Source organism: Bufo bufo, chromosome 3, assembly GCF_905171765.1.
Source record: "Bufo bufo chromosome 3, aBufBuf1.1, whole genome shotgun sequence".
NCBI classification, from domain to species: Eukaryota; Metazoa; Chordata; class Amphibia; order Anura; family Bufonidae; genus Bufo; species Bufo bufo.
Window position 1 is genome coordinate 430,988,450 of NC_053391.1, and position 13,890 is coordinate 431,002,339.

Consider the following 13,890-nt stretch of genomic DNA (forward strand, 5'->3'; position numbering starts at 1 on the left):
GGGAAAATAATAGCATTCTGAATACAGAATGCATAGTAAAATAGGGCTGGAGGGGTTAAAAAAAATAAAAATAAATTTAACTCACCTTAGTCCACTTGATCGCGCAGCCCGGCTTCTCTTCTGTCTCCTTCTTTGCTGATTGCAGGAAAAGGACCTGTGGTGACGTCACTCCGGTCATCACATGGTCCATCACATAATTCATCACCATGGTAAAAGATCATGTGATGGATCATGTGATGACCGGAGTGACGTCATCAAAGGTCCTTTTCCTGCACACAGCTAAGATGAAGACAGAAGAGATGCCGGGCTGCGCGAGCAAGTGGATTAAGGTGTGTTCATTTTTATTTATTTTTTTAATCCCTTCAGCGCTATTTTACTATGCATTCTGTATTCAAAATGCTATTATTTTCCCTTATAACCATGTTATAAGGGAAAATAATAATGATCGGGTCTCCACCCCGATCGTCACCTAGCAACCGTGCGTGAAAATCGCACCGCATCTGCACTTGCTTGCGGATGCTTGCGATTTTCACGCAGCCCCATTCACTTCTATGGGGCCTGTGTTGCGTGAAAAACGCACAAAATGGAGCTTGCTGCGATTTTCACGCAACGCACAAGTGATGCGTGAAAATCACCGCTCATGTGAACAGCCCCATAGAAATGAATGGGTCCTGATTTAGTGCGGGTGCAATGCGTTCAACTCACGCATTGCACCCGCGCGGAAAACTTGCCCGTGTGAAAGGGGCCTAATACCAAGCGATCTAAAAGTCTTATGTATCCTAAAATGGTGCCAATTAAAAGGTCACCTCATTCCACAAAAAAGTGGGCCCCCACATAAGACCAATGGCGCCCATAAACCAGTCCATCAAAATCTGCGCTGCAAAAACAATATGGCGCTCCTTCTGTTCTGATTCCTGCCTCGTGCCCCCACAGCAGATTACCATCACATATGGGGTGTTGCCGTATTCAGGAGAAAATGGGTAACAAATTATGGGGTGCTTTTTCTCCTGTTACCCCTTGTGAAAATTAAAAATTTGGGGCTAAAGCAACATTTTATTGGAAGAAATTAGACTTTTCATTTTCATAGCCATGTTTTTTCAAATTCCGTAAAACGGAATTGCTATTGCTATGACGCCGTGAGCTTTGTGCTGCTGCTGTACAGTATTATATTTGTATAGATCATATGAGTGTATTACTGTACTGCGGCGGAGGCACAAAGCGCACGGCGTCATAGCAACCAATGACGGCGTGCGATTCTGCACTAAGCAGGATGCCAGTCCGGTATCTCACGGACCGTGTTCCACGGATGTGTGAATTCAGCCTAAGGCATGTTTTTTTTTGCATGGCAAGTGTAAACATTCAAGGTATGAGGTTATTGATGGCAAGTATGTGTCACTGAGACTGATGCTCTCAGTGATGTAAATCCCGGAGGTAAATGGCAACCAGTGATGTTAGATCGCTGAGTTTGTGGTAGCTGGAATTTGGGTCCCGGATTTAGGAGTGACTAAAGAGTGTGTGTTTGTGTTGGTCTGGAGAGGACTTGGGAGCATTCCTTTCCACAGTATTCCAGAGAAGGAAAGAGACAAGACTCTGCACAAAGGTGACTCCTGTATTTCTGCCTGTTTAAAAATCTACTGTTAAATGAAACATGAGGGCTGAAGATAAGTGCTTTATGTGACTGAACTTTAATGGTCTGAAGCCTTGCCATCCTGTTGGAACAATTTTTGTTGTTGTTTTTCCAATAAAACCCTAATGTTGCATCCAATCCTACCAACTGCCTACCATTAGTAAAGCTTACTACCACACAAGCTATATTTTTTATTAGAATCACATTTGGAACATGCAGATTTTTTATCACTTTTTATCATATTTTTGGGGGAGGCAAGGTGGCAAAAAAAATGTCAATTTTGACTTTTCTAATATTATAGCATTTACAATGCTAGTTACATAATAATTTTAAAGCCAATACAGTAATTTTTTTTAAAACTCATACATGGGAAAAAGGTTTATTTTTGAATTTTGATTTTAGATTTTATTTTTTATATTTTTGAAAACTTTATTCAACTGATTGATCCTTCTTTTTATTTAGTCTTGCACCTATAATCAGTCAGTCTTTTATACTATTCACAGTAATACTTCTGCATTGCTTTGAAAAGTGATTTTACTGGTATTCTATTGCAGAAAACCAACATGGGAGGTTTAAGGTGGAGAGGATGGGACTGGTAGTAGCGTCTTTGAGAGGTATTGACTAGTCACTGGGTCGTTGGTCCTTTTTCAGTGCCCCCAGCACCACTCACGGTAGTGGGGAGCAGTATGTCCCTTATTTCCCTCAGGACACACCCTGGTGTGAGGGGTCTCCTGCCTGATGGTAGTTGGGGGTGCTCTTGGTGTTGATGCTTCATTGTAAGGGTGCAAGGCAGAGAGATTGCATTTATGGTTCACAATGATGAGGCCAGGTTTGGAACAAATAACAGTTATTTTCTGGAGATAATGGCAAAGTGCAAATACAGATACTTGTACAAGTAGGCACAACTCTTGTCAATTTTAAATAGAACAATTTGTCCTGAGACTGTAAATATGGGGTTGACAGTGCATCTGCTCCGAGTCACTTTTCAATGTAAATATACATACATAAATTCAGCCAAGAGTTGCAACACAAGATCTTACAATCTATGAGGCCAATCTGTCTCTTTATTATAGAAGGAAGCCTGAAGCTTCTAACAGAACCAAATTTCCAGTCCATGGCCAATATATGTGTGTTACCTTTAGTGGCTTATATCTCCAGCATTGACCTGTATCTCTAGCTATAATAGTTTCTAAACCTTCTAATCCTTCTTCAGAGGCTGGTATTTGGCTGACACTGTCTCCTTCATACCCTGGGTTGGCTACTATTGTGCTGCTCTATGTCTGCATATTTTGCTGCTCTATCTCACACTGCACTACTAAACTAAGAAGCAGACCCTCTAGATGGGATAGGTGGAGCAAATACTCCCTAACTAATGCTTCTAAAGGCTAGAAGTTAACTAACTTTTCAACATTAATAAAAATGTAATACCAACCTTAAATACACAATTTAACACATTTAACCCATTATGCAGTGACCACTGGGTCACGGCACTATTACATTGCGTAATGGGTGCCAAAACATGGCAGCCCTGGGGGGGGTCTTCAGAAGGCCCCATGATGCCATGAAAACCAATCAGCACCCCACAATTGGGGGCCAAAGGACAGAGGGAACTTCTGTCTTCTATCTAACTACTCAGAAGCCGTCTTTGCTGTTTTCTTTTTCTGCTACACTCAGACAAGAGACTGGACCTGAGCCGACGCAATGTAGTCATGGACCCAACTTGTCTTCTTGTTTATGCAAGGAAAGATGTTATGCTCTAAGCATAAAACTGAAAGGAGAGCAACATTTGTGTGTCTGTATGTCTCCTTTTTTCTATCTCTCTACACATGATAGTGTAGATAGTATTATTTGCATGCTCACAAATACTTATTAATTGTTAGAGAGGCATAGTAAGGGGCAGCATGAGACCCACACATTCTTGCACCTGTCAATATCTACTACTGTACTCTGGTTGACCTACAGTTTACCCTAAGTCCTATAAGTGTCCTTTCCACACCACTGATCAGCAAAGTCCATCAGTTCCAGTCTGCCTGGGTTTGTGTTTGTTCCTGTCCCTTATGGCTTTCGACATTGCTTGTTTTCCTGACCTTGTTCTTTTGTCTGCACTGATTTCTACCTGACTTACACTTATCACTGAACTCTGCCAGTGTCAAACATTGGCTCCGTCTGAGCAGGATGCAGAGCACTGATTCATAAAAAAACATTTACTCAATTTAGTAAATATCATTTTCTACGAAAAAAAAGCCATTTGAAAGTCTAATACGTTATAGCACTTTACTATAGAACATAGTTTTGTAAACTCAGGGAACTTGCTACTAAATCATTTTACCCATCTTATGTGATTTAGCTGACAAGTTTCCTTCTAGATATTTGCTTAAAATCTTGTCTGAAATCCATATATTTATATTCCAGCGGTAAAGTAAAAAGAAAAATTACTACTGTAAATTGTATATGTGTCTATTGTAGTTTTATAGAAAAGTGCTAACCTTATGTTATAGGCATATAAAAGATATTAGACTAGGTGATGAGGAAAGCAGTACAAAGATACCTTTGTGGAGATTTCAGTTCTAGCAGTAGCATGAATCTGAAGTTTTATTCTGCTACATTCTGCTCTTACAAGTGCCCAAGAAGGGACTTCCCTGTGAAATGCTCTCTGCTTTCTGTACAAAGCTGCTTGGCAGACCTTTCCTCTGATCTTAGTTGCAGCTGTAGTATCCAACCAGGAGCCCACTACAGCTTACATATTTTGGAGCTGTGTCCCTGGGGTTAAATTCAAGAATTATTTCATGTAATATTTAGTAATGTATAGATTATCAATTTCACAACTAAAAAATGTGTTGTCAGGGAAGTTATATGCATGTTGTTTTAATACACTTCACATTTGTTCTTCTCTGTTATTAGTCATTCTTAGAAGCTTTCAAATTAATTCAGACAATATTCATAAAACAGCAAATGTTTAGATCCTGCACAATAAAAAATTATTAAAACTAAAAAAAGTCAAAATATAAAAATAACTAAAATAAATCATTTTACCCAGTAAATTGAAATGGTTTGGTTGTATTTGCTTCTCTGCAATATTTGTACGGAATAGCATGCCTTTCTTTAAATGTATCTACAGTATCTGTGCACCAATTGTTCTGGACTATAAACTGTGTGATTTTGTTTTCTCCAGATTTGACGTTGATTTAACAGAACTGCATAGCTGGATTACACGCTCTGAAGCTGTGCTGCAAAGCCCTGAATTTGCAATATTTAAGAAAGAAGGAGACTTCACTGACCTCACAAAGAAAGTTAAAGTAAGCTATTATTCCAGATTTTTTTTATTTCTTACTTAGCTTCCAGTAGTTTAACAGTCTCACAAGCTATTGAAATATTTAAAAGAGGTTATCTACCTCCGTTATGACATTCCTCAGTGTGAAAAATGTAAAGACATTGTGGGACACCCATGCTATTCAAATTATTTTTACTGCCTCACTCAATGAAACATATCATGGCAGCTTATACATTTTCTATTCTTACTCTTACCAACAGAATTATAGCCACATGGGTGCTATGGACTATACTGGCACCCACACAAGGGATGACTGCTAAATATTTTTCATCCAATTCATCCATATGCAGCTTCTTAGGGGGTGTCAATCACACTGTAAGGTTACATTTACATGGAGCAACCATGCTGTGGTTGGAACAAGCTGAGTACTGCCTGGCTATACAAGCCTCAGCAGGATCAAATTAACAAATTACACTCAAATTGTTTATTAATGACTAGTGATGGACGAACATCGTGAATCGCAAGTTCGTGGCGAGCCCCATTCACTTTAATGGCAGGCGAACCTGAAAAACCTTGAGCTCATATTTGCAGCCACCAAATACTTAATTTTTTATTTTTTATTAAAGCATAAAAATTTTTTAAAAATACAAAAAAAGGACATATGAACAATGTTACATATCAAATCCCAAAAGACATCCTATATATATTCCGCCTCTACCCTCCTCTGTAACTTCCAAAAGGAAACGTATATACTCTATACTCCTCATTCCCTACCCCCCCCTGAACCACCCACACCCCTACCCGGCTGGCCGCGCTGGGACTTACAAGCCCCCCACCTGCACCTAGGAGACCTTTCAGGAATTCTAATTATAAATGTTCAGCCCAGTTAGCCCAGACTGACTCACATTTATGCCTCTGCCTTATATCTGAACATCCATACTGTTCATAATGTTTTATTCTAGCCATGTAGTTTTTCCATTTGGCATATGTCGAGGCATTTCCGGATCCTCATTTCTGAATAACAAATACCTTAACAATCATCAATCCCTTCGTTCATAGTTGTAGTAAGGAAGACGGTATTTTAACATTGATGTCAATTGGGACAAGCCCGAAAACCACAAACTCAAATAAAGGGTCTACTGTTAATTTACCAATAATTGTATTGTAATGCATTGCAGAGGGGATCAAACCCCCAAAAGTGAACATCAGAAATAAAGTAAAGAAAAAAAAATGTTTTTAATAAAATTTATAAAGTAATACAATTAATAAAGTAAAAAAAGAAAAAAAAAGCCCCTTTCCCCTTATTTTATAATAAAAAACGGAAAAAAAAAAAACGCACATATTAGGTATCGACGTGTCTGTAATGACAGGCTCTATAAATATATCACATGATCCACCCTGTCAGATAAATACCATAAAAATTAAAAAGGGGGTAAAAAAAAGCCATTTTTGTCACCTTACAACACAAAAAGTGCAACACCAAGTGATCAAAAAGGTGTATGCCCCCCAAAATAGTACCAATCTAACTGTCACCTCATCCCACAAAAAATGAGCCCCTACATAAGCCAATCGCCCCAAAAAAAAAAAAAACTATGGCTCAGAATATGGAGACACTAAAACATGATTTTTTTATGTTTCAAAAATAAAATCATTGTGTAAAAACTTACATAAATAAAAAAAGTAGACTTATTAGGTATCGCCACGTACGTAAGAACCTGTTCTATGAAAATATTACATGACCTAACCCCTCAGGTGAATACCGTAAAAAAAAAAAAAACTGAGTAAAAAACCCATTTTTTGTCACCTTACATCACAAAAAGTGTAATAGCAAGTGATCAAAAAGTCGCACCTCAAAATAGTGCCAATTAAACTGTCATCTCATCCCACAAAAATCGTACCCTACCCAAGATAATCGCCTAAAAACTGAAAAAACTCTGAAATCATTGTGTAAAATTTACGTAATGACAGGCTCTATAAATATATCACATGATCCACCCTGTCAGATAAATACCATAAAAATTAAAAAGGGGGTAAAAAAAGCCATTTTTGTCACCTTACAACACAAAAAGTGCAACACCAAGTGATCAAAAAGGTGTATGCCCCCCAAAATAGTACCAATCTAACTGTCACCTCATCCCACAAAAAATGAGCCCCTACATAAGCCAATCGCCCCAAAAAAAAAAAAAACTATGGCTCAGAATATGGAGACACTAAAACATGATTTTTTTATGTTTCAAAAATAAAATCATTGTGTAAAAACTTACATAAATAAAAAAAGTAGACTTATTAGGTATCGCCACGTACGTAAGAACCTGTTCTATGAAAATATTACATGACCTAACCCCTCAGGTGAATACCGTAAAAAAAAATAAAACTGAGTAAAAAACCCATTTTTTGTCACCTTACATCACAAAAAGTGTAATAGCAAGTGATCAAAAAGTCGCACCTCAAAATAGTGCCAATTAAACTGTCATCTCATCCCACAAAAATCGTACCCTACCCAAGATAATCGCCTAAAAACTGAAAAAACTCTGAAATCATTGTGTAAAACTTACATAAATAAAAAAAAATATACATATCAGGTATCACCACATCCGTAATAACCTGCTCTATAAAAATATCACATGACCTAACCCCTCAGGTGAATACCATAAAAAAAAGGTGTAAAAAAAGCATTTTTTTCTCACCTTATATCACAAAAAGTGTAATAGCAAGCGATCAAAAAGTCATACGCACCCCAAAATAGTGCCAATCAAACAGTCATCTCATTCCGAAAAAAAATTTGCCCCTACACAAGACAGTCGCCCAAAAAATAAATAAAACTATGGCTTTCAGAATGTGGAGACACTAAAGAATCATTTTTTTAAAATGCTTTGTTATGTAAAAATGAAACAAATAACCAAAAAAGTTGTCATATTTGGTATTGTTGCATCCGTGACAACCTGCTCTATAAAAATACCACATGATCTAACCTGTCAGATGAATGTTGCAAATAACAAAAAATAAAAACGGTGCCAAAACAGCTAATTCTTGTTACCTTGCCTCATAAAAAGTGTAATATAGAGCAACCAAAAATCATATGTACCCTAAAATTCCTTCTGCGCCCTGCCAACTTCTAAGCCTTGTAACGTCCCCAAAAAATAAAATGGCATTCCCAAAATGATCCAAACATGAAGTAGACATATGGGGAATGTAAAATAATAACTATTTTTGGAGGTATTACTATCTATTATAAAAGTAGAGAAATAGAAATTTGGAAATTTGAAAATTTTTATAAATAAAAATGATTTTTTTTTTACTCCATTTTACCACTGTCATGAAGTACAATATGTGGAAAAAAAAAAAATCTCAGAATGGCCTGGATAAGAAAAAGCATTTTAAAGTTATTCACACATAAAGTGACACTGGTCAGATTTGCAAAAAATGGCCTGGTCCTTAAGGTAAAATATGTCCGTGTCCTTAAGGGGTTAACTTATAAAACTCTACTAAATATAAATTATTCCACAGAGGGGAAAAGTGCAAAGCATGCGTAATATTAAGAACAGTCTTGATTTTATTCCAAACTTTCTGTAACATATAAGAAATCGGGCAATAAAGACCTTTAACCCCCAATTGACCGGTCTCAACAATAGAAAACAAGTCAACCCAGGTACCATTATATTTTCCATGGAGATATCTCAACAATCCATTTTCTTGTGCATTTAAGCACCGTTGATTTTGTGTGCTGAGGTAATATCCCTGGAAAAAGGGAAAAGACAGTCCCCCTGTCCCGATAGGCAGGATATAAAAATTTCAACTCAATCTGAACCCTTTTTCTGCCCCACAACAGGTCATTGATAAGTCTTTCCAACGAATAGAAAAAAGAATCATCAATCCATGTATGGCAGACCATCAGGACATACAGTATAGATGGAAGAAGAGTCATTTTAACAAAAGTAATCCTATCTACTTGAGAAAGGGGTAACCTCAGCCAAGCTTTAACTTTATCCCTTACTTTTTCCAATAGTGGCCTGACATTATGGTCGATGTAATCACGTAGATTAATACCAATTTTTATCCCCAAATAATCGAGATATTCTTCTTTAGTCAGCACTTTCATCTTTGCAGTGATCCCGCTCTGCTCAAAACGGCCTAGCGGGAGTACTGTCGACTTGGTCCAGTTAATTTCAAAGCCAGAAAACACACCAAATTCATCTATAATCTGGGTTACATATTGGAGCTCTTTGGAACCATCCTTCAAGAATATCAAAATGTCATCAGCATATAAACTGAATTTATCAGAGTCGCCCAGCCCCCCCAATCCCGCTATAGCCTCCTCAGACCTGATTTTACTAGCCAATGGCTCCAAAAAGATGGCGAATAGCAGGGGTAGAGTGGGCAACCATGCCTAGTGCCCCGTTGCAAAGGCATGTCTACGGAGGAAACCCCATTGACTTTAACTCTAGCTATAGACTCCACATAAAGTAACTGTGTCAGGCTTATGAAGTTACTACCTAAATTTATCTGGGACATTATCTGCCAGAGGAAGGGCCACTCAACCCTGTCAAACGCCTTAGCGGCGTCGAGCGACAGGATAGAGCCGGCCCACCCCTGCCAGATTGAACATTAAGAAACGGCGGCATGATGTAGGGGTGCGTGCCGCGCTCCTCCCTTCGCCACCTCGCCCTCTCTCCACGCCTCCCGCTCTGATGTGGTATGCGGAGCCCTGTCTGTGACCTGCCGGGAGCGTGCACCTGTGTTAAGCCGGGAGCTGCCTTTTGTGGAGCGTGGTGGCGCTGATTTCAAAGCTGGAGCCAGCGTGGGCCCTGAGGACGATGCCCTGACCTCCCCAACGTCCGTGGCCATATTTCTGGACTTAGCTGCAAAGCGATAGACCCCGCGGTTTGGAACGGTTGAGGTACAGTCTCTTACCTTGGGTGGGTGTCGGGAGTTGGTGGGATCCCTGTGGAGCCGGAGTGTGGGTGCTGCTGCGTTTCATCCTGTCCTGGCCCTGCTGACCCTGCGGTGGATGCTCTGCACTTCTTTTTATCCTGGCCCTGCTGACCTTGCGGTGGATGCTGGTGAACAGCGTGCAGGCGCCGCTGCGCTTCTCTCCTTCTTGATCTTGCGGTGGATGCTGGCAAGCGGTGGTGCCTGGTCGTGGATGTCGAAGGATGGATGTCGGTGGAGCCGTGAGTGGAGACTGGATTCTGTTGGTCTGTGCAGGCGGGGTCCCCCTGGATACGCTGTGTAGTGTGCCTGTGAGGGGTTGGGACCACGGGTGAAGATCTGCTGCTACCTGCTGTGTCATCTGTAACTTTCAGGTGTATTTGTGGGTATACCTGGCTGGATTTGCCCGCTGAATAAATACCAGGTGCTGAGAGGATTTCAACTGGGTGACTTGACAACTTTGTCTGATATGTTAGCTGGGTGGACCAGGCCTATCTGGGGGCTCTACTGGTTGGGCAGGATCGTGAGGTCTGAGGAGGCATCTACCTGATCCACTACAGAGGACCTATGTGTTAAAATTATCTCACTCTTATAAGACTTATGTAGCAAGCTCTTCGGGCCCACAGTGACTTTGGTTTGATGCCCTCTGGGCCAGATGAATCATACTGCTATCTAGAGTTAAAGGAGCCTCTCGTCTGTATAGTTCGCCTTTAAGTTGGTATAGTGGTGGGAGGGTGTCCGCATACTGCGGAATATTTGCATGCCTTTGCCCTAGTTAACATGTGCCCTGTCTCTATGCCTTACCTCTACTTGTATTCAGCTCTCTCTCTGAAGCCAGGCGCTATATTCACCTGTATTTAATTTAAGTGTGGGTTATTAGTGTTTTTATGACTGTGAAGTAGGCTCTCTGGGTCTTATAGTTGATGACGGGTATCTCCCTTTCCCGATCCGGACTACTAGTGGATCTGGTATTGAAAATCCCTTTGTGTGCATATCTCCAGGCTCTAATATTGGTTTTTCCCTGTGGGAATTCTCCGTGCGGGGTCCTATAAAATGCTGCCTAAGTTCCGTAAGTCAGGAGGGATGGCCTCGCCGAAAGGCTCGCTTAGATACATTTTTGAAGTCCCCTCCACCTAAAACTAGGGGAGGTACACAGAGATCTGTTCTACAGGTTGAGCAGGGAGTGGGTAATACGGACTGGCCAGAGTTAGGCACTACAAAGGTTAACATACCCCAGAGCGAAGGTTTTGAGACTATTAATATAAAACTCTCTGATACTTTGGGAGTAGTAAATGTCACTAATACCTCGGTTGCAGAGATGGCCTTGTCCCTCTCAGCAGTACAAGGTGATATCGCGATAATTAGAGATGAGATGGCTAAACTAAGAGCGAAGGTGAAGGAGCTGGAATCTGCAGTGGATTTCGCCACTTCAGAGACCAGTTTATTAAAAAAGAGACTGGAAGAGGTAGATGTAGACCGATCCTGGCTTAGAGGGAAACTGATAGATTTAGAAGATAGGTCCCGTAGATATAACTTGCGACTAGTAGGTTTTCCAGAAGGGACAGAAGAGGATAACCCTGCAAATTTTACTCAGAAATGGTTGGTGGATAACTTGGGGCCGGATCATGATGCGTCTACTTTCTGTGTGGAAAGGGCTCACAGAATCCCCTTCAAAAAGCCCCCACCAGGGGCTCCCCCTAAAGCAATTCTGGCGAAACTAGTTTGCTCTAAAGATCGGGATTGGGTACTTAGACGGAAAAGAGAAGTATTAGAGACATACTTTGACAGTAATTTGATATCAATATAACCAGGACATGACAGGTATCCCAATTGGCAATATATGAAGCCAGGCTGGCCAAAACAGAAGCTGAAAAAGGAGGCGGTATATAAATAAATGCCAAAATAAACCACCTTTCGTTCCAGCGTCCATATAAAAAAAAGTATCTACCCTCTCTATCTATAAGGTGATCTACTGGTTCAAAATCGATTCCCTTGTGGATGTATACACTGACTCCACGAGAATAAGATGACATGCTGGAATGATACTCATATTTCGCCCCAATTTTTTTTTTAAATGGGCGTGGTTATCTGGGGAAGAGTGGGTCTCCAGTAATGCGACTATAGCTGGTAAATATTTGCTAACCCGATCAAATATCATAGATCTATTGACTCTCTCACCCAGACCACAAACATTCCATGTTAATATATTATAAACCATTACAGCGTCAAATCATATAGGGCAAAGCCCTGTAGCAATAGGGCGGGACCCCGTACCCAATCATCCCAGCACGGACAGCCGTCCCAACCCACCTCCAACCTCCCCTCAAAACCCCTACCCCCTGACCCCTCCAAACCCCCCTCCACTGCCGATGGTTCATAAGGACGATTGACCTCATAAACTTTTACCAAAATCGCCCCCCCCTTCTCTACCGCCAATCCGTCCCGTCCCCCGCCCGTCTTTCCCTTCAATACCATTCAATAAACATCATAGCTATGGAGTATTATAGAGGAAAATTATATACCAGCAGAGTACAACCACTCCAAGGCTTCAGCACAATTATGAAGAAAATGTACTCTCTCTTTAAATACGATTCTAAGCGTAGCGGGATAGAGCATTGCATATTTAATATTGGATGACCGTAACCTTTTTTTTTAGCTCATTATATTCCCTACTTTTATTCTGGGTTTCCCTAGAGAAATCAGGAAAGATTTGAATCAAGTTATTATTATACTCTATATCCCGTAGTTCTCTTTTCCATCTCAACACCCAGTCTCTATCCCTAGAGCTGAGCATTCTGACCAGGAGGGCTCTGGGGGAACTACCTTCAGGAGATTTTTTAAGGGTATTCTATGAGCACGTTCAACACTAAAGTTAGTGGAATCATGGTCTGACCCCAGAACTTGGTCAAACCATTTTTGGATAAATCCCTCAGGGTCCTGCTGTTCTGTTCCCTCCGGGAATCCAATAATACTCAAATTCTGTCTACGGGATCTATCCTCAAGGTCAATCAGCTTATTCCTGAGCCTAACCTGCTCCTGGTCCATTTCCTTAACCTTCTTGGATAGCCCCGTCACCTCACCCCAAACAGACCGGACCTCAGTACACATTTCCTTGAGTTTTTCTCGTGTCTTAGTTAGGTCATCTTTAATCACGGTCAGTTCTGCTTGTAGCGAGGAGACGGAGCCAACCAACGTGGTAACATACTTGTTTGTACTCTGTACAGCCCCCAAGATGTCAGCTATTTATCCATCTATTATCTCCAGGCGGTCATCCTTTGCAACAACCCCTGATCCTCACCCCCTAAAGTCAAGAGATTTTTCTGACACCCCTTTGTTTTTGCAATCGGGGAATTTAAGAAATTTATCTATCCTAGTTTGCGGGCTAGGTGAGGTGAAATTTTTTGGAGAGCCCAGCCCCCCGACCTCCTGTTGTATTTAGGTGGCATTAAAACAGCTGCCAAGAAGCAACTGGGGCGAGAAGTATCAGAAAGCACCACTGATGAAAAGATCACTTCCTTGAAGGCAATACATTTCAGATTTTGGACGACACTCGGGGGAAAGATTGCAAAAGCCCTCCGAGCCTTGTAAATCGTCTCCCTCCTCTCTTACTGTAATAAGTCAAGTAGGCAATGAGCAGGAGACTGTCCCTCCATGTGTTTAACCCAGCCGTTCAATAGCCATTCAGCATCCCAGTCAAAAATTAGGAGGAACAAAACGCCTAAAAGTAAGCCACAGGAATCTTTTCAATTATACAAAACCAGTTTTTTCACCCCTTTTTACGGGAGAAAAAGAAAACTAGGGTGATGAAAGGTCAACAGAGGTAACAACCTCGGACACTGGTAATATTCATTTTGCCCTTATCTTTCAAAAAGAGGCACAGATATAGGTAAGTTCTTACCAGTCTTCAGCTCTTTGAGCCACAAGTCCAATTCGTAGCGGAGCAGCTGTGTGAGACTGTTATGCTCTCCAGCCCATCAAAAGATACAGCAGACCCTCAGACCAGGACAGGACTCCCTATCCACGAAATAACACCAGCAGCCTCTTCAAAGCCAGAGAGCTGCCA

General features: G+C 40.8%; 1 protein-coding gene across 1 annotated transcript in view; it reads left to right on the top strand.

Moving 5' to 3' along the window:
• DMD (dystrophin) overlaps window positions 1-13,890 on the top strand; it is a 3,443,536-nt gene that overhangs the window by 1,362,386 nt on the left and 2,067,260 nt on the right. Inside the window, 1 exon segment of the mRNA XM_040424996.1 lies at window positions 4,800-4,923. Coding sequence (XP_040280930.1) covers window positions 4,800-4,923 — 124 coding nt within the window.